At 42.0% G+C, this 18226-nt stretch overlaps 3 protein-coding genes, 1 long non-coding RNA gene, 4 other non-coding genes and 1 pseudogene across 8 annotated transcripts; 1 reads left to right on the top strand and 8 right to left on the bottom strand.

Annotated features, from left to right (window-relative positions):
• The first annotated feature begins 397 nt into the window (after positions 1–397).
• LOC141912040 (uncharacterized) lies at positions 398–4360 on the top strand. Its single transcript, XM_074803210.1, has 9 exons — positions 398–551; positions 1143–1213; positions 1296–1452; positions 1997–2083; positions 2501–2720; positions 2923–3095; positions 3203–3390; positions 3556–3682; positions 4183–4360. The coding sequence occupies exons 1-9, from the start codon at positions 488–490 to the stop codon at positions 4257–4259; spliced, it is 1164 nt and encodes a 387-aa protein (XP_074659311.1). The 5' UTR covers positions 398–487; the 3' UTR covers positions 4260–4360.
• A 616-nt stretch (positions 4361–4976) lies between these two features.
• Positions 4977–7871, bottom strand: LOC141911729 (elongation factor 1-beta-like). Its single transcript, XM_074802746.1, has 6 exons — positions 7737–7871; positions 7493–7615; positions 7086–7294; positions 5570–5698; positions 5374–5441; positions 4977–5120 (listed from the first exon to the last, which is right to left on the bottom strand). The coding sequence occupies exons 1-6, from the start codon at positions 7814–7816 to the stop codon at positions 5034–5036; spliced, it is 696 nt and encodes a 231-aa protein (XP_074658847.1). The 5' UTR covers positions 7817–7871; the 3' UTR covers positions 4977–5033.
• LOC141911730 (uncharacterized) lies at positions 5863–6769 on the bottom strand. The gene is made up of 2 exons (XR_012620076.1): positions 6256–6769; positions 5863–6195 (listed from the first exon to the last, which is right to left on the bottom strand). It is a non-coding gene; the product is annotated as an uncharacterized LOC141911730 (long non-coding RNA).
• On the bottom strand, positions 5871–5943 carry LOC141912386 (small nucleolar RNA SNORD61). Its single transcript, XR_012620164.1, has one exon. It is a non-coding gene; the product is annotated as a small nucleolar RNA SNORD61 (small nucleolar RNA).
• Positions 6106–6178, bottom strand: LOC141912383 (small nucleolar RNA SNORD61). The gene has a single exon (XR_012620162.1). It is a non-coding gene; the product is annotated as a small nucleolar RNA SNORD61 (small nucleolar RNA).
• Positions 6343–6415, bottom strand: LOC141912382 (small nucleolar RNA SNORD61). Its single transcript, XR_012620161.1, has one exon. It is a non-coding gene; the product is annotated as a small nucleolar RNA SNORD61 (small nucleolar RNA).
• On the bottom strand, positions 6544–6615 carry LOC141912385 (small nucleolar RNA SNORD61). Its single transcript, XR_012620163.1, has one exon. It is a non-coding gene; the product is annotated as a small nucleolar RNA SNORD61 (small nucleolar RNA).
• Positions 7872–10730: 2859 nt separating the features above from the next.
• Positions 10731–15879, bottom strand: LOC141911708 (POU domain, class 6, transcription factor 1-like). The gene is made up of 9 exons (XM_074802716.1): positions 15851–15879; positions 15267–15504; positions 14905–15042; positions 14647–14808; positions 13506–13603; positions 12899–13199; positions 12081–12258; positions 11540–11760; positions 10731–11109 (listed from the first exon to the last, which is right to left on the bottom strand). Exons 2-9 carry the CDS (start codon positions 15496–15498, stop codon positions 10985–10987), a joined length of 1455 nt encoding a protein of 484 aa, XP_074658817.1. The 5' UTR covers positions 15499–15504; positions 15851–15879; the 3' UTR covers positions 10731–10984.
• Positions 15880–16288: 409 nt separating this feature from the next.
• Positions 16289–18226, bottom strand: part of LOC141911706 (vacuolar protein sorting-associated protein 16 homolog) — a 30130-nt pseudogene continuing 28192 nt past the window's right edge.

Below are 18226 nucleotides of genomic sequence, written 5' to 3'. Positions count from 1 at the left end.
GTTCTAAAAAGGAGGATTTTGCTTCGTACACCTGCCCCGGAACGTGCACTGGCACGTGAACGTGCACTGGCCACCATTCAGAGACTCGGGAGGCTCATTACGAGGATTACGTACAGTTTTAATCGTTATGTTCATACGGATATTGTACTCGGTCCGATAAAAATGACCTATCCTCGACTCCAGCCCATTTTCCCCACCATGGATGGCGTGAAAGAGACTCGCACCGAGATAAACGACGAGACCTAACCCAACCCTTAAACGACGCAGTATTATCCATCTATGAAGTTAGACCCTGGAAAATAATACTCATTTAAAAAACTGCTTGATTTATTCAAATTAATGCAAAATCTCTGAATAAATATGTATTTCAATATATTCATATCACTCTGCATGGAATTCTGTTATCTGTGTGTTTGTATTAACTGCGGTGGTTGTTTTTGCGAAACGGATTTTATACATATTGGATATAAACAGAGATCATTAAACAATGGTCGCCGCTCATCCTCCCGATCTGTGCGATAAAACAGTGGCAATATTTATTGTGATTTGTGGTAGGTAGAATCGGTTTATTAGATTAGTTTCCACATGGGATACCCCGGTAGTTCTACAGGGGGGGGGGGGGGCTTCCACATGCGATACTCCGGTAGTTCTGCAGGGGAGGCCCAGTTCCAGGGGCGGGGAAGATCCAGGCGTAATTCCGAAGGGGAGCCCAGCTATGTTGGGGGAGACAGTTCCACGGGAGAGCTCAGTCGTTCCACGTTGTTCTGGGACTCCAGTTCCACAGTGTTGTGGGACTCCATTTCCACAGTGTTGTGGGACTCCAGTTCCACAGTGTTGTGGGACTCCAGTTCCACAGTGTTGTGGGACTCCAGTTCCACGGTGTTGTCGGACTCAGTTCCACGGTGTTGTCGGACTCCAGTTCCACAGTGTTGTGGGACTCCATTTCCACAGTGTTGTGGGACTCCAGTTCCACAGTGTTGTGGGACTCCAGTTCCACAGTGTTGTGGGACTCAGTTCCACGGTGTTGTCGGACTCAGTTCCACGGTGTTGTCGGACTCCAGTTCCACGGTGTTGTGGGACTCAGTTCCACTGTGGTGTGCGGTTCAACGCACAATTTTCGGATTTGATGTCTTTTTTCACAGTTGTATTTGTAACAATTGAAGCTGGTAACGAGACAGCAGTTGGATCCACGGTGCAAGCAAAATGTCCGAGTGTAAGTGATTCAAAAACTGATCGACGTCCTCCACAAGATCCTAGCATCACAATGTGCACGACGGTCTAATTGATTATTTCAGGGGGTAAAAAGACTGACGGATGCTGTGTGGACTAGATCTATAAAACAAGATGATCCGGGAATTAAACTGTTTGAGAATGGTAGTGCAGTGCAGGGAATTCCGAGCAGTTACAATGTGACAATAGATGCCACCAGTGGCGTCGTTTTAACTATAACAGGTATAAACAGGTCCCTCGACCCCCCCCCCCCCCCTCAAAGCTCTTTTTCTGTTAAGCTACACCAAGCTGTCCGGATAGAATGTGGTTTAATTAGACTTTTAAATGGGAGGAAGATATCATACTGTTACTACCGCTGACTGGTCACCGGTCACCACACCTGACTGGTCGCCGGTTACCACACCTGACTGGTTGCCGGTTACCACACCTGACTGGTCACCGGTCGCCACAGCTGATATGGTCACCAGACGAACAATTTCACTCACTATTGGTCTATGGTCTAGTGGTTATTGTGCCCTGCTGGCACGCTGGAGGTCGCAGGTTCGAGTCCGGCTAGTTGGTGATGACACGCTAGGGTTACGAGCTCATCTAGGGTTAGGGATCAAAGTTGACCTGATATGATCGAAGTTGGCGTTATTTTTTTTTTGCAAAAGTGATTTGATGACTTATTGAATATTTTTTCTCGAATTTCTACACATCTCGACTTACACAACCAGAAACCAAGTAGAATTGAATGAAAATACAATTGTTTTTATTTTTAATTAAGATTTGAAACCGTCTGATGCTGGTAACTACACCTGTTCGCTGAAGGGTAAACCTACTCCAGCTGTTTCAAAGGAGATCGTTGTCATAGGTGAGCCACCAGAGGGCGCTGATCCTCCCCCTATTACTCGACAACCAGTCCAACCTTTAATTGATGTGACGTCTGAACCTGTAGTTCATCTACTGAAACATTCATCAGTTTAACGTGAACTGTAAAAGATCAGTTGCAAAATGTTTGGTTAATTCCTGGGCCCGGTTTTATAGACCAGTATTATTTTAACCCGGGGGCTAACTTAATTCAATTGAGTTAGCCCCCGGGTTAAAGGTAATACCAGTCTATAAAACCGGCCCCTTGTGTTTAGTTCAATTTCAATTAGAAATGTCTGATGAATCTATGTGTGAGGGGGATGTGACCAGCAAAACCTTCACCACCAAGTTAAATATTGTAAGACGAACTGTAAATAAATTGGAACAAAACAAGCGCTTTATTTGTAAAAATCGTTTTCAGCGCCCCCTGTTAGCGTCGATTGGAAAAACTCAGCCGGGAGTGCACTATCGAATGGTAGTGACGTCATGTACGATCTGAGGCAGAAAGCAGCGACCCCTACAATCCTGACCTGCGAGGCGAAATCGTACACGGAAATGGCATCGATTCAAGTGACGCTTGGTAACAGAATGATGAAATTAACAAGCGGCGTCAAGAGTGACGTCACTCCGTGCACCAAACTGTAAGTTTATACTTACCGACCTCGCTTGCCGGGGTTCGGTTGTTGCCCGAGGAGTGAGCTTCGGTGCACTGCTGGCAGGCGAGGGTGACACCAAAATAAAAGTAAAGAACTCAAAAATTCACTCGAATGAAGGGTCCATCAATGAATCGTAGTCGGGTCCTTACTCGTAATCTCCTAATGAAATAATTTTTAATTTTCTAAGTCAAGGATGCGCAGACGCTGCCGTCATGTCGACGAATATCGATCTGAAACCGAGTACTGTATCGTCTGCTGATAACGGTCGTCTGCTCGTCTGCGCGGCTAACCAACTCGATCACAAGGCCCCCTATCGGCCGGAACAACAGAAAACTGCGGTGCTCAAGTTGAACGTCGAATGTAAGGATATTGTGAATCCTGTGAATACGATACCGAATCCGATTTACAAACATGAAACCTATAATCGTCGATTTTTATGTCTAACATATATTCTTCTACTTTCACAGTTAATCCCGAGCGATTTACCATAGATCCAGCGACCCCTCGCGTTAAAATCGGAACTAAAAATTTCAACTTGACCGCCTCGTTCTACGCTAATCCGTTACCCGCCAACTGCAAACTGGGCTGGTGGTTCGGTAAAATCAAAGCCCCGATACCGAATACTAAACAAACTGAGTATAAACTTACTGAAGAGGTAACTTTGCCGAGTTTATCAAAAAACCCATCATTTTCCAAACTCGCTTACCAGGGCTCGGTTGCCTTTCGCGCCTGAATGGAAAAACATCAGTAGAAGTTTTTGATGTTTTTGGGGTATTCTGTGATCAACCATCCCTTATATTTCATATTTTTATTTCTGCAGACAGTTGGCGATAAACGTCTGTCGATTTTGACGATAAAAGATTTCAAATTGAAAAACGCCGGGTTTTACTTTGTGAAACCGTGTCGAGCAGTTGGTCAGGAGATATGGGTGGACGTCAAAGCGTCAGGTATTTATCCATTCAGACAGCGGATAATAGGTTAAATCTATCCCCGCCTCTCATTCCCAACTAGTCGTATGCCTCCCTCCTCTCCATATTTTCTAATTGTGCCGTGGCGATACTGACTTCATTTATCCATTCAGGTATATCAGTATTGGGCTGGTAATCCATCCAGCCCCTCCCATACATAGTTGGTATGCCATCCTGGAGAACGCGAGTTCTGACACCAGCTTCCGATAACCTCTTCCTTACTGCTAGACTGTTGATACCTCTCTCTCTCCCTCTCCCTCTCCCTCTCCCTCTCCCTCTCCCTATCCCGCTCCTTGCTCTCCCTCTCCTTGCTCTCCCTTCCCTCTCCCTCTCCCTCTCCCTCTCCCTCTCCCGCTCCTTGCTCTCCGTCTCCGTCTCCGTCTCCCTCTCTCTCAATGCATATTGCCAGTTGTAGCCTCTCCACTGGCAACAACAATGGCAAATTGCAAAATCCATTGATTCAATTTGATTTTATTCAGGTTCATTTGTAAAATTCACGTCTGCTTTGATCATCGCTGGTGTCGTATCTTCCGTATTCGTGACGACACACATTTAATCACACGTGCGACCTTGACACACAGGTGACGTCATTATTCGAGTGGAGGGAAAATTTCGATAATTCGAATATAATTGTGTAAAGATGTTAATAAAGAAATTTAAGTAAAAACATATAAAATCTCTTGTTCAGTCAACGCCATCATCAACATAGATTTCATATTTTATATCATTCTTATTATATTGCCTGAAATTATTTCAGGGCAGCATCTTCAAGTGCTGCCCCTATGTATTACATTGACGGTAAAAATGAGAACTAAATCGTCATCGCAATATTCCTGCTGTGGCATGTAGGTAGCAAGCTAGTTCCCGCATTCGCCGTCAACGATATGTATAGCGGCAGCACTAGACGGTTGTGATATCGGACTGATTGAAATTCCTACTTCGGCATGCGAGTGATTTGTTACACCAAAAAGCTCGAATTACCCCACTTAAATCTATCTCCTAATGTTCGGAGATGCAACTATCCTCACAGTGTGTGGTTTCCTGCGCTGGCTTGATCATAATGGAATCAAATATCACGAGGAATGGGACCCTCACCCCTTTTAACAACTACTTTTCAGGGCTAGGATAGGTTGACCCAATTCTGCTTCGTGCTTAGATATCGAAAACCTCTCAAATAACCCAAAATGTCGAGTCTGAGATGAGGGACAAAGCCGAGGGATATCGGGGGCTAACCAGTGATAACCAGAGCCTCAATTACTGATACTAATTAATATTCAGATATAAATTATTTATTCGCACATTGATGTTGTAATTTCTAAGCAGCACATTTTTATATCTTATTGAAAGCCGCGATATCTACGGACTGGACGTGATCTTCGAAACCGAGGATGTTCTCTTCCAAGAAATCGGTACCGACCTAAAAACCATTAAATACAAAATATTATTACAACATCAGCACACCTCGCGCAGCTCTCTCGCTGTGCTCTGAAATATAGTCAACTCAAATCCTACAAACTTTAGTAAACATTTAATGATTTCGATCAAATTGTTGAAATTGATCGAAAACATTTAATGCAACCTAAAGTAACGATGCTTCAAGTATTAGATTTGTTTCCACGATCGGACGAAATCAAGGACTCGAAATTTAAACGGGTTTTTACTCGTCTCACCTTGTCATCCTCAACGACGCACATGATCTGTAATTTTTTGATGCCGTAAGCGACCGGGATCAATTTAGCTGAAAACGATGGAGAAAAGAAAATGAAGATGACATTTTAAGATATTTGCATAAATAAAGCAGTTGCTAGTAATATTCTAGGGTTCAGTTTGAGCCCTTGAAGAATTAAACCGATTGAATGAACTTACAGGCTCCCCAGACGAGTCCGTCAGTTTGGATAGTTCTCACCAGACGTTCCATCTCGACGAGATCAGTCGAATCTTCCCATGGTTTCACATCGAGAATGATTGAACTTTTAGCGATCACAGCCGGCTTCTCTGAAATAAATCAACAAAATCTCTCCCTTTCAATCATGATACAACATAATGCTGATAAGTGGAGGTTCATTGTTTCATCCCGTGACTTTAAACGACCGTTTTATGAACCGTGTTTTAAGTTCTGATTCCCTGCTGCAGTCCTAGTCTACCAAACCCAGTACTGCTTGTTATTGCGCTCAGAACTTCTTAGAGGATTAAAACAAATATCAACAATGTTTGATTCTGCTTCGTCAATTCATCATGGCGCAGCAGGTTTTAGAAACTTTTAACCACTTCTGAATAGCCAATAAGCCCCTGTAACAGTCTCAACTATCTATAGCAGGTTTAACCACCTCCCTCCCTGACCATCTGTAGTTAACCCCTGTAGTAGTCAAACTAATACCAACTTCCACTGCTGCGTCAAATTTGTGCTCAGAACTTCTTAGAGGTTAAAATCGAATATCAACATTCTGTTTGTCTGAATTGTTCATTCATCACAGCACAGCAGGTTTAACCACCTCCCTCCACAGCACAGCAGGTTTAACCACCTCCCTCCACAGCACAGCAGGTTTAACCACCTCCCTCCCTGACCCCCATAGTGAACCCCCGCCTTCGTAAGAGTCAAACTAATACCAACTTCTACTGCTGCCTAATAATTCAAATTTGTGCTCAGAACTTCTTAGAGGTTAAAATCGAATATCAACATTCTGTTTATCTGAATTGTTCATTCATCACAGCACAGTACAGCACAGCACAGCACAGCACAGCACAGCAGTCAGTAGGCGCGAGATAAAAATATCTTTCTCATAGAAATTTCAATCGAATAGAATAGAAATACCAGCAATAAATTATTGATCTATTGAATTGTACTCAGAACTTCTTAGAGGTAATAAAAATATTCAGAAATTGTGAATTCTGATTATTTAATTCATCATCGTATAAGTAATAGACTCTTATCAAACATGTTTAATTGAACCTAAGAATTGAAACCATCATTCAACTCCCCAGGTCCCCCTATGATACAATAACCCCCTGCTCCCTTCTCCACTCAGAGAACTTCTTAGACTTGAATTCATCATTGATTCATTTGTGAAGTTTTCATCCTTGTAGATAAAACTATGTTTAGGGCTGTGAGGGGGTAACTCTGGACAGGTGGGCGGCTTCAGGTTCACTGAGCTGGGAGCGACTCCGGGCTCAATGCGCAGGGAGGGCAGCTCCGGGCTCAATGCGCAGGGACAGTGGCTCCGGGCTCACTTTAACAGGAAGAATGACTCCAGCCTCAATGTGCATAGAGGATGACTCCAGCCTCAATGTGCATAGAGGATGGCTCTAGACTGGATATGGAAGGGTGACTCAGACTCACAAGGCCGAGAGTGGATGTGGAAGGGTGGCTCCGCTCTAAACTTACTGGCTTTCTTTTCGTAATAAGCGGCTTCTGCTTTCTTCCTCCTTTCCTCAGCAGCTGCTTGTTCTTCCTCATCATCACTGGCTAACATATCGAAATCATCATCATCGTCATCGTCATCATCATCATCTGCTGCAGCGGCCTTTTTACGGTTATCGCTCGGGGTAACCGACGGTCCGTACTCGCTTACAGATTTCTTTGTTCCCGGGAAACTGAAGAGACAATGAAAAAACTGGTTCATTAAACTATCACCAGGGGGCGTGATCGGTTAAAACATATCTCTTATTACATGTAAATATTTGTAAAAACAAATTTTCTTCTAGGTAGAAATAAATTATCTCATCACAAACTCGGACGATGTTAGTTTTTGAATGATGCTACAGCAATCCACTAGGTTGCGCTGTATTTACCTGTCAGCCTCGTCACGGAATGACAGGATGTGATTGTACCAGCGTAGAGCGTGGAATAGTTCTACCGACGGAGTTGACTTCATCGACTTGAAGACGACTGTATCGGCTTGAGACGGTTCATACCTGTAAATAATAAAACACTACTATCACGTGCTGCCACCATCCGGCCGATCGACGAACTGAATCACATTTTGGTAGCGAATTACGGCTAAAATAACGGTTAAATCAGAGATTTTTCACTTACCCTTCGATATAGCTCTTATCAGCCAGGTATTCATTGAGTACTGATACTCCTGCTGCAGTCGATAAATCACCGAAACCCATTTTAAACTCGAGAGAAGCGTCGACAACGTGTAAATGGAGGAAGCTGCTTAGTGCTAGAGGCAGTACGGCATAGCCCGGAATACGAGCTCGTTACCCGGCGCCGTTATGCGGAGCGCTCCGACCGGCGCGCTCGACGCCGGCAGATTACATTTTGAAACAGTACTCATGAAATATACATCATGAATGCTGGGACGAAAAAAAACAAGTTTATTCATTACTGTAGCAGCCTTAGGAAGAGAAAAAATCATTTCGTTCGGCTGAGAATCCTCAATGTACTGGATCAAATGGCGCCGAGTCCAGGTTTACGCCCGCCATCTGGTGGGATTTGGAATAGACACTGAATTCAACAAAAACAGTTTTAATGGGTCCAAATCATAGTTCTGTCCTGAAAGGAAAATTTATTTACAACTTAAAATATTGGAATTTGTTCTAACAAATATTGAATATAGTTTTCATGAAGTATTTTGCTTAATTTGGAAATATTTAAGCCCAAGAACAAAACACCGGTGGATTGGATAAAGCCTTAGTCGTATAAGAGCTTCAGACTTCATCTATTCATCATAAGTCACGTTCAACCGTGTACTTATTAGGCCTAGACTTTTTTGCTCCTGGTCAATGATGGCAGAGTCGGCTCACGCTGGCATGTCTCGTTGAAACCGGGAAATAACTTAAGGAAAATAAGATACCAAACCCCATCTTCCTTCGAGGTGATAATTTTTCCTATTAGCACGGAAGTTCTGACCTATTCATGTCAGTGCGAGACGAAAAACTCCCAAAGGAAAAATTTTTCAACTTCAAAACCAAGCTCGGACTTCATTCAATATTCATTTCGTCTTTTTATTCGTCATTATTTTGTAGTTCATTATAAATTTTCATAATTTAATTCATTTCGTAGATGAAATATTCACATTAGTTTCTACTCGTAAAGCGACAGTTCTACTGTAGATCAGACTACTCTGTCATCAGCCGCAGAGACCAATCTGCCCTTGATAGCAGCAGACTGATCTGCCCTCAGTGGCAGAGATAAATCTACCGTCAGGGACAGACTGATCTGCCCTCAGTGGCAGTGATAAATCTACCCACAGCGACTGACTGATCTACCCTCAGCAGCAGAGAACGATCTACCCTCAGTGACAGACTGATCTGCCCTCAGCAGCAGACCACTCAGCCTTCAGCAACAGACTGATCTACCCAGTGCAGACATGCCATAAAATAGCTTTTCAAATCCTGTGAGTTTGAGGGCAGTGGCAAACAAACCCTGGCAAGCAAGGGCAAGGTCAAACTTTGCCTTTCAAATTGTCTCGTGGCCGAAATCAAACGCAATTCGGTCTTACACCACAGTGTCGGCCATCTTGAGTCTCATTCGGACTATAATCCGCAAAGCCAATTGTCAATAGAAATCTGAGCTGAAGTTCATCCAAGATGGCCGATACATCACCTATGGCAAAATCATATCTAAGCTCTATGATTGGTCGAAATAGTGACCAATCAGGTACCAAAACGGTAAATATGCAAATTATATACATGCATATTTAATAGAGCAAAAACAGTTTTCATGGCATCATGACCGTCGCGAAAGGAGAGTAACTCTCCATCTATACACGATATATTACATTAAATTAGAATATTCATTAGTTAAATGCTTCATACTGGTTTAAATTTATTATCATACTAATCTTAATGATTATTATCATCATTATAAATATATATATACACGTATATATATATATATATATATATATATATATATATATATATATATATATATATATATATATATATATATATATATATATATATTTAGGTTTTTATGTACAATTCATTAAAATCAAAATACGTTCGGGTTTTTACAAAATCAAGCGCGTCCGAGAAACGATACGATAAACTCCACTGAAGTCAGATCGTTATTTGTTAGAAGTCAAATATTTTACGAATAGCCTATAAACAATAATACCGGTAACAGATTCGATTACAAACAAAATTACATTCGAGATTGCATTTTTTTTAAAAAATGTTCAAGATACAAAATCATTCTTTATTAATTTGTAATAAAATTAGCACCTCGCGCATCATAGCTAAAACTACGAGTTTAAATTAGACTCAGTTCAATTTAAACCCGAGTTTGAGTCCGAGTAAAGAGTTTTATAGTTATCAAAAACATCCGTTAAGATTTGATTCCGATAGAAAGAAAAAACAGTTTTTGAAAACAGAAAAAAACAAATAACTCAATGGACGTCGCGCGCAATAGAATATGTTAATACAATGCGATAACAAAAACAATGTACATCAAATAGAAATACAATGTACACAATATAACTTAACAAAATAGTAAAACGCGCCCTGCGTCCCCTGATTACAGACTCCGGAGTCGTATTGGAGTCACTGGGCACAAGAGACTGCAAGGGCAGAAAATTTGACTCCAAAAACCAGGTTAGAAGAACCAGGGCCCGGTTGCACAGTCATGGCTTAGATTTTAGACCAGCCTAAGGTCATCTTAGTTCTATAACCAATCTAACAACTTAAGACCAGTCTAAGCTCATTTTGGTTCTATAACCAATCTAACTTAAGACCAGTCTAAACTCAATTTAGTTCTATAGTCAATCTAACAACTTAAGACCAGCGAAAGCTCATTTTGGTTTTATAGCCAATCTTAAAACTTAAAGATCAGTCTAAAATTTGAAACCACATTTGGACATTAATTACAACTGTACAACTGGGCCCAGGATACAGTTTCACAGTCAGGAACAGTGAAACTGGATCCAAGTTTTGTAGATATTTTTGGATACTAAAAGTTCAACATAAATTAATAGTGTTAATATTACAACCTTTAAATGCATGAAGTCAACACAATAGACCAGACTCCCTCCCCATCCCCCCACTCACCCCCTCCCCACTCCCCACTCCAAACACTCTAATCAGATCAAAGTATATCCTAAACACAGTTACATAAATTCATGGAAAATGAAATAAACCTCATAAAGACAAACACCATTTTTGAGACCACATGTCCTTGAAAATCTTAAACATTTGATGTCATTTTTTCAGCGAACGTAAAAAAAAACAAACAAAAAAAACTCGGAAAAAAATCTACGTCATCTCAATCGATTGAAGTCCCATTTCCGTGACGACAGCGAGCGGTAACCGTTAACGACAGGTTTTTACCGGTGTCTATTGTTGCTCCTGTTTGAGTTTTTTGATCGTGTTTTTTAAAGCTTGTCGTTTATTACAGAACCAAACACGTATCACTTCACGATCGTAGTTCAGTTTATTTGATAAATCTGTCATTTCAGCACCTGAAACATATCAGCAATATACATGCATAATTTGATGATGTCATAGGGGGATTTCTAGAGGCAGACATCTTTTCTAGAAGTGCTGATAGATCAAATCACTGGTAGACAAATTGATGATGTCATAGGTGGATTCATGAAGGCAGACATCTTTCCTAGAAGTGTTTATAGATTAAAACAACTTGTAGGTAATTTGATGATGTCATAAGGGGATTTACGAAGACAGTCATTTTGAAGTGTCTATAGATGATGTTACATTTCTCAAACTCTTCACTTAGTTTAAACTATCCCCCCTCCCCCTCCGCCTCCCCTACCCCTCCCCTCTGTGTGTCTCACCTGAAGGATGTGTATTCCTCTCGAAGTGATCGTTTAACACCTCCAGCGCCGCCCTCCCCTCCCATTCCTCCCCTCCCCTCCCCTCTGTGTGTCTCACCTGAAGGATGTGTATTCCTCTCGAAGTGATCGTTTAACACCTCCAGCGCTGCCGGAGTAAACGACGTCCGACGTTTCCGTTTTTTTGAAGGTTCGCTACCGATGAACTCCGTTAGATTCTGAACGCCGTTTTTATACCGATCTTCAGCTTCTAACATCCATCGCTCTAAAACTGGTTTGATTTTCTGCGCACTTTTCGGAGTTATGTCCAATTTTTCAAACCTGAAAATGAAATAAAGGTATTTTTATTTACGTGACATGGAATCTTCTATTTTTCAGTTTAGTCCGATATATTTCAAAGCAATTATCAGCATTGATAGAATATTGGCATCCACTCTAGTTTGGGCAGCAGATATTCTATAGGGGCTGGCTGATTTTCAGAGGGGTGGAGGTGGCTGCTCCTCTAAAACCTGTTATGGAGAACACTGAGTTTTATCAACCTACCTGCAGATAGCTGACTGACTGTAGGCGGGTCCCTCAGTAGCGCTGAGAGCCTGTCCGACTTGAGTCTGCGTCAAACCCAGAGATAAACATCAACCTACCTGCAGATAGCTGACTGACTGTACGCGGGTCCCTCAGTAGCGCTGAGAGCCTGTCCGACTTGAGTCTGCGTCAAACCCAGAGATAAACGCCGAATTTTAAACTGTTTTGCGAATTCTTTGATTTCGTCTAAGTTAATTCCGTCAACGGTTGTACTTTCGTTTGATTGGCTGACGGTATCTACAAATAAACAGTAAATCATGAAATTACCAGTCGAACTTGACTTCCAAGTAACGGACCCAAGAGTCCTCAACCCTTTCAAATGAGTTGACTGCAAGTCTGAACTCACTCAGAGAACAGGTCTAAACTCAGAGACCAGGTCTTAACTCAGAGACCAGGTCTAAACTCAGAGACCAGGTCTAAACTCAGAGACCAGGTCTAAACTCAGAGACCAGGTCTAAACTCAGAGACCAGGTCTAAACTCAGAGACCAGGTCTAAACTCAGAGTCCCGGTCTAAACTCAGAGACCAGGTATAAACTCAGAGACCAGGTCTAAACTCAGAGACCAGGTCTAAACTCAGAGACCAGGTCTAAACTCAGAGACCAGGTCTAAACTCAGAGACCAGGTCTAAACTCAGAGACCAGGTCTAAACTCAGAGACCCGGTCTAAACTCAGAGACCAGGTCTAAACTCAGAGACCAGGTCTAAACTCAGAGACCAGGTCTAAACTCAGAGACCAGGTCTAAACTCAGAGACCAGGTCTAAACTCAGAGACCAGGTCTAAACTCAGAGACCAGGTCTAAACTCAGAGACCAGGTCTAAACTCAGAGACCAGGTCTAAACTCAGAGACCAGGTCTAGAAGCTGTGTGTAATACATACTGGGTAATAAACTGCTAACGTTAGGTGGAAGGTTATTGGCGGAAGCTTGCTGCGTCGTCGTTGTCGTAGTTTGTTGTATAGTTTTCACAGTAGGTGGCGCTGTTTGAGTGACGACTGCGTTCTGGTTGTTTATAGAGATCGGTTGCGTTAACGCTTGAGGTACCGGATCGGGACGAGGTATTGTGATATGTGGAGTCACCGCCGCCTGGATCGCTGCTGCGGCCTGGTTCAGATTCGTAGAGGGCGCCGCTGCTGCCGCCTGCTGCTGATTTGATAACGTCACCGAGGGTTGCTGTAAAACCTGAAACGCGAAAATAAGAAAAACATTGCTTTGTTTTTATTGCTCCCTACGTTGCCTCATAAACCCCCTTATGACATCACTGACTTAGGCGCAAGTCATTTTATCTATAGACCCTCCTTGAAAAGATGTCTGCCTACATATATCCCCCTATGATATCATCAAATTGTGATTTGATCTATAGACACTCCTAGAAAATATGTCTGCCTCCATAAATCACCTTATGACATCATCAAATTACTGATTTGACTCACTACAAATAATAGTTAACCGTAACCTAGAGATGAGAGGTTAGAGGGGGATTTATACCTGCGTTCCTAAAGCGATAATCTGTCCCTGTGCGTTAGTCAGTAGTTGTGGTAGAACCTGCGTAGCTGCCAGAGTTGGATTAGGTTGGGCTGCTGCTACTGTTCAATATAAAATCACGTAATAATCAATAATACTAGATACTAGCCGGCTGTTTTTTTAGACTCGTAGAGAGAATTCTAATCAACGTACACCGATTTCATACAACACCAAACAAATCTGGGAGCAAAATTTACGATCGAAAAAACTGAAGATGGTTAAATTTTGCTACTCAAATGGAAACTGACCATTAGCAGGTGGGAGGGAGAGAGGCCTCCAGACCTCACATGTTGGAGGGAGGGAGAGAGGCCTTCAGACCTCACTAGTTGAGGAAGGAAAGAGGCCTCCAGACCTCACATGTTGGAGGGAGGGAGAGAGGCCTTCAGACCTCACTAGTTGAGGAAGGAAAGAGGCCTCCAGACCTCACATGTTGGAGGGAGGAAGAGAGGCCTTCAGACCTCACTAGTTGAGGAAGGAAAGAGGCCTCCAGACCTCACATGTTGGAGGGAGGGAGAGAGGCCTTCAGACCTCACTTGTTGAGGAGAGAGGCCTCTCGACCTCAGAAGTCACAAAATCTTCTGTATTAACCATCAGTTACAAAGTAAATAACTAAATACATTGAGATTGAAAACATATAAACAACCATACGAAAAACAATTCCAAAGTACATTTGTAATTCCACAATTCCACAATTCAGATTTGGCTAAGTTACAATATTGGAAAATCTTAACTCAAAAGTCAAACTAAACCAACACTGTCAGTGTTCCACCGGTGGAACACTGGCGGAACACAGGTGGAACTGGGTTTATTTTATACATATTAATGCAGCTATCAATCTGCAATCTGGAACTTGACCCCCAATGTGGTGAATATCCGAGGGGCTGGTCGAGCTGGCCAGGTTTCCAGGCTGCAGATTGATATCTACGATTTAATGCAGGTAAAAATAATGAAAAAGAACCAAGGGGGAGGAGATAAAATTTGAAATAGACTATGATCAAAATATGATATAAAACCATATAATAGTAGTCAGCTACAGCAGCAGCAGCAGCAGCAGCTGCCGGTAAATCCTCACCCCTTTGGCTCGTAGTCGTAGCACCCTCCTTACCGGGATGATGATTAGCCGTTAGATTATTGGTTAAAGTTTGAATTCCGGGTAAACCGGCTAGATTCGTGGCGATCAACTGTCCGTTAGACGTCAACAATTGAATCTGTTGCTGTCCGCCGCCTAGCGACATCGGTATACTCAACAACTGCTGAGCTCCATTCGCTGAAAAATAGATTATAATCAACAGTCAGAGCGGTTAATGTTAGCTCGTTTAACAATCAGAGCGGTTAACATTAGCTTGTTTTGATTGACACTTACCGGTAGAGACAGGTATAAAGAACTGTTGAACTGTAGGTAACCCTCCTACCGTACCCTGACCTCCCGAACCAGCCATTATAAACTGTGGCGCCACCTGTGGCTGTCCGAGTAACTGAGTATTTGCTGCCGACGATAAAACTGTGAAAAATAATCAAATATTAGTCGACCTGTAAGATGATGTCATAGGGGGATTTATGGAGGCAGACATCTTTTCTAGAAGTGTCTATAGATCTAATCACTAGTAGATAATTAGATGATGTCATAGGGGGATTTATGAAGGCAGACATGTATTTTGGACGGGTGAATTGATCAATTTGATGATGTCATAGGAGGATTGATGGAGGTATTTTCTGTATACTTACGATTTTGAACTTCAGGTTTGAGTTCTGATGAAGTAGTTGGAGTAGTTAGTGTATCACCATTAGACGCTCCGACTGACATGAATAACTGATCGGTGATCGTCCCAGCGAGTCCTGCCGTTCCCATATTCACCGTCGGTAATCCCGCATTCGCCATAGCAACTGTCGGCATTGCCATTGTTGCAAGGGATAACGACGAAGTCATAGGTGATTGGTTACTGGAACCAGACAGCATCACATCCTGAAAATCGGTACAAACAACTGTTTAACCCTATCAGTGTGTCTACACCGCAGTGCGGTGTATAAATCAGTGATAGATTTTGTTAGTACACTGCACCGCGAGGTATTGATTTTATTAGTATTCATCTCTATTGAAAGATGGCAGCACCTGTCAAACATAGTGAAATATAAGTAACTAACGATACACCGCACTGCGGTGTAGACGCACTATAGTGGTATTCCCGTTATTCAACACACTAGGGCGGAATTTTTCAAAATTTTCAAATTATCTTCAGCACATTAGGGTATTAATTAGTCAGCACTGAACGGGTTAATCCAGTTTACATAAACCAGCTCTGGTTTAATACCTGTTTAATGATGGCTTGTTGAGCTAGTTTAGCCGGGTCTGGTTTAATACCTGTTTAATGATGGCTTGTTGAGCTAGTTTAGCCGGGTCTGGTTTAATACCTGTTTAATGATGGCTTGTTGAGCTAGTTTAGCCGGGTCTGGTTTAATACCTGTTTAATGATGGTTTGTTGAGCTAGTTTAGCCGGGTCTGGTTTAATACCTGTTTAATGATGGCTTGTTGAGCTAGTTTAGCCGGGTCTGGTTTAATACCTGTTTAATGATGGTTTGTTGAGCTAGTTTAGCCGGGTCTGGTTTAATACCTGTTTAATGATGGCTTGTTGAGCTAGTTTAGCCGGATCTGGTTTAATACCTGTTTAATGATGGCTTGTTGAGCTAGTTTAGCCGGGTCTGGTTTAATATCACCGTTGATGACATCGTTTGCGCCATTATCGGTTGCGTCTGGATCCATGATGTGAGCAGCTGAGGTGAAATACCCCGCGCCACCAACTTGTATCGATTTCACTTTGAGTTTTGATGATATCTCAAATAATCAATCTCTTATTTCCGATATATCGACCTGAAAAAAAAGAAATGATAGGGAATAAATCTAGAAATTCAAATATCAAATCTCGGCTAAACAGCCGTGACTAGTGTTCTTAAATCTAAGGACTGGTCTAAAGTTGTAACACCGGGTCACTACATGCAGGTCATTCCTGGATATAAAACATTTCTAATAAGGAGAAAATTTCTAGTTTTGAGGAAGCGTCTGCATCTAGACTCCTCCTTAATCTGCACTGTTTATCTCAGTAAATCGGTAATTCAAATCAGTGGTTTTGTAAGCAAATCTTTACAATACCTGTAGGTCTACTCAGTTTTTAATTTGGCAGCTGCCTAATTCGGTAAAAAACAATCCTGGTCCCAACTGTATCTGTTTGCGTAGTCTACTGTACAACGACTGGTACATGTACAAACATTCTTAATCGTCTTTTTCTCGAAATTGACATTTTAAGGAATTTTGCGCAGTGTTCAAATTAATGGAGTTTCAAGCACATTTTAAAAGTATTTTCTGTTTAGAAGTTTTTCAGGAATCGTGGAGTTGTTGCAGGGTTGTTGGATTACCGGTTGCAAGATTAGACCTACAATAGTCTTAAAATCTAAGCCATATCGTTGTTACTACTGCCCCCTGGTGATTTAATCTATCAATATTTCATAATGTTCTATATATCTAAGTATAGTAAAAATCGGCGATTGCTGCTCGCGGAGCCTCGGATCTTGAGGGACGATATATATCATCTCTGTGTGGGGCGACAAACTAAATTGTGAATTGTGGGGCGGTCAGGGAGAGAGTGTTATAGAGTCAGGCAATCAACTGCTGCTGCTGCTGCTGCTGCTGCTGCTGCTGAATGAGATGAAAAAACATCATCTGCATCGATTACCGTTGTCCCTGGCAACCGTATGACAGCAGCAGCAGCAGACGGTATTAGAGCAGACGCACATGGCAGAGATAGACTGGGTTTACAAACTAAACCCATCTTTAAATCTGAGCCTTTGAGTCTTGGTCACGTACAACTGGTCAATGAGTGATGAGAGGAATGGGAGATGAGAAGGGGGAGAGTGAGGAGAGAGGAGAGGAGGGAGAGGAGGAAGATGGGTCTCAGTCAGATCTAATGAATAATTCACAGTATTTCCTGCTGATAGATACCGGTATAAACACTGCGTACTCTGTCTGTCTGTCTCTTCTGCTGTACAAGCAGAATATCTTTAAACATCAAACATCCCTCCCCCCTCCCCCCCCCCTGAGCATCAGCTGAGTAGCAACTACACCCAAATGAGGGGCTGAATTGAAAATCGACGCATAAAATATAATTCTTCATTAATTCATTTCATCAATTTTTTCATCGTTTTTTGTCAAGCTGATTCATTCAACCAGGGTTAAATTTACAAAACAAGAACCAAATTTCACATATATCTCATTTTCTCCGTGGAATTCATTACTTTTTTATCGGTAAATCCAGGCATAACTTCCGTAATAAAACCGCCGTGTTCGGAAATCCCCAAGTATCGGTAATCCCCAAGTATCCTCAGATATCAGAAATCCCCACGTATCGGGAATCCCCAAGTATCGGTAATCCTCATGTATTTGGTTGGAATTGATAAAAACAGTTTTTCCGTATCAAATGCAATCATTAATTTCTCAGTTTACCCTGCTTCATATATAAACCTCTCATAGTTTGTATCATTCCTTATTGCTTAATAAAAGTCATATATTTAACATGTTATAAGTAATATGTAGTTTGTATATAGAGTCGGAAATGAGATTCATTTCTCAGCAGTTCCGATTCTAAAATAACCTCATTACATATCAAATTTACCACAGACACAAATCATCAACTCGG

Source organism: Tubulanus polymorphus, chromosome 10, assembly GCF_964204645.1.
Source record: "Tubulanus polymorphus chromosome 10, tnTubPoly1.2, whole genome shotgun sequence".
NCBI classification, from domain to species: Eukaryota; Metazoa; Nemertea; class Palaeonemertea; order Tubulaniformes; family Tubulanidae; genus Tubulanus; species Tubulanus polymorphus.
The sequence above is the reverse complement of the archived record's forward strand: the minus strand, read 5'-3'. Positions and strand labels throughout refer to the sequence as shown.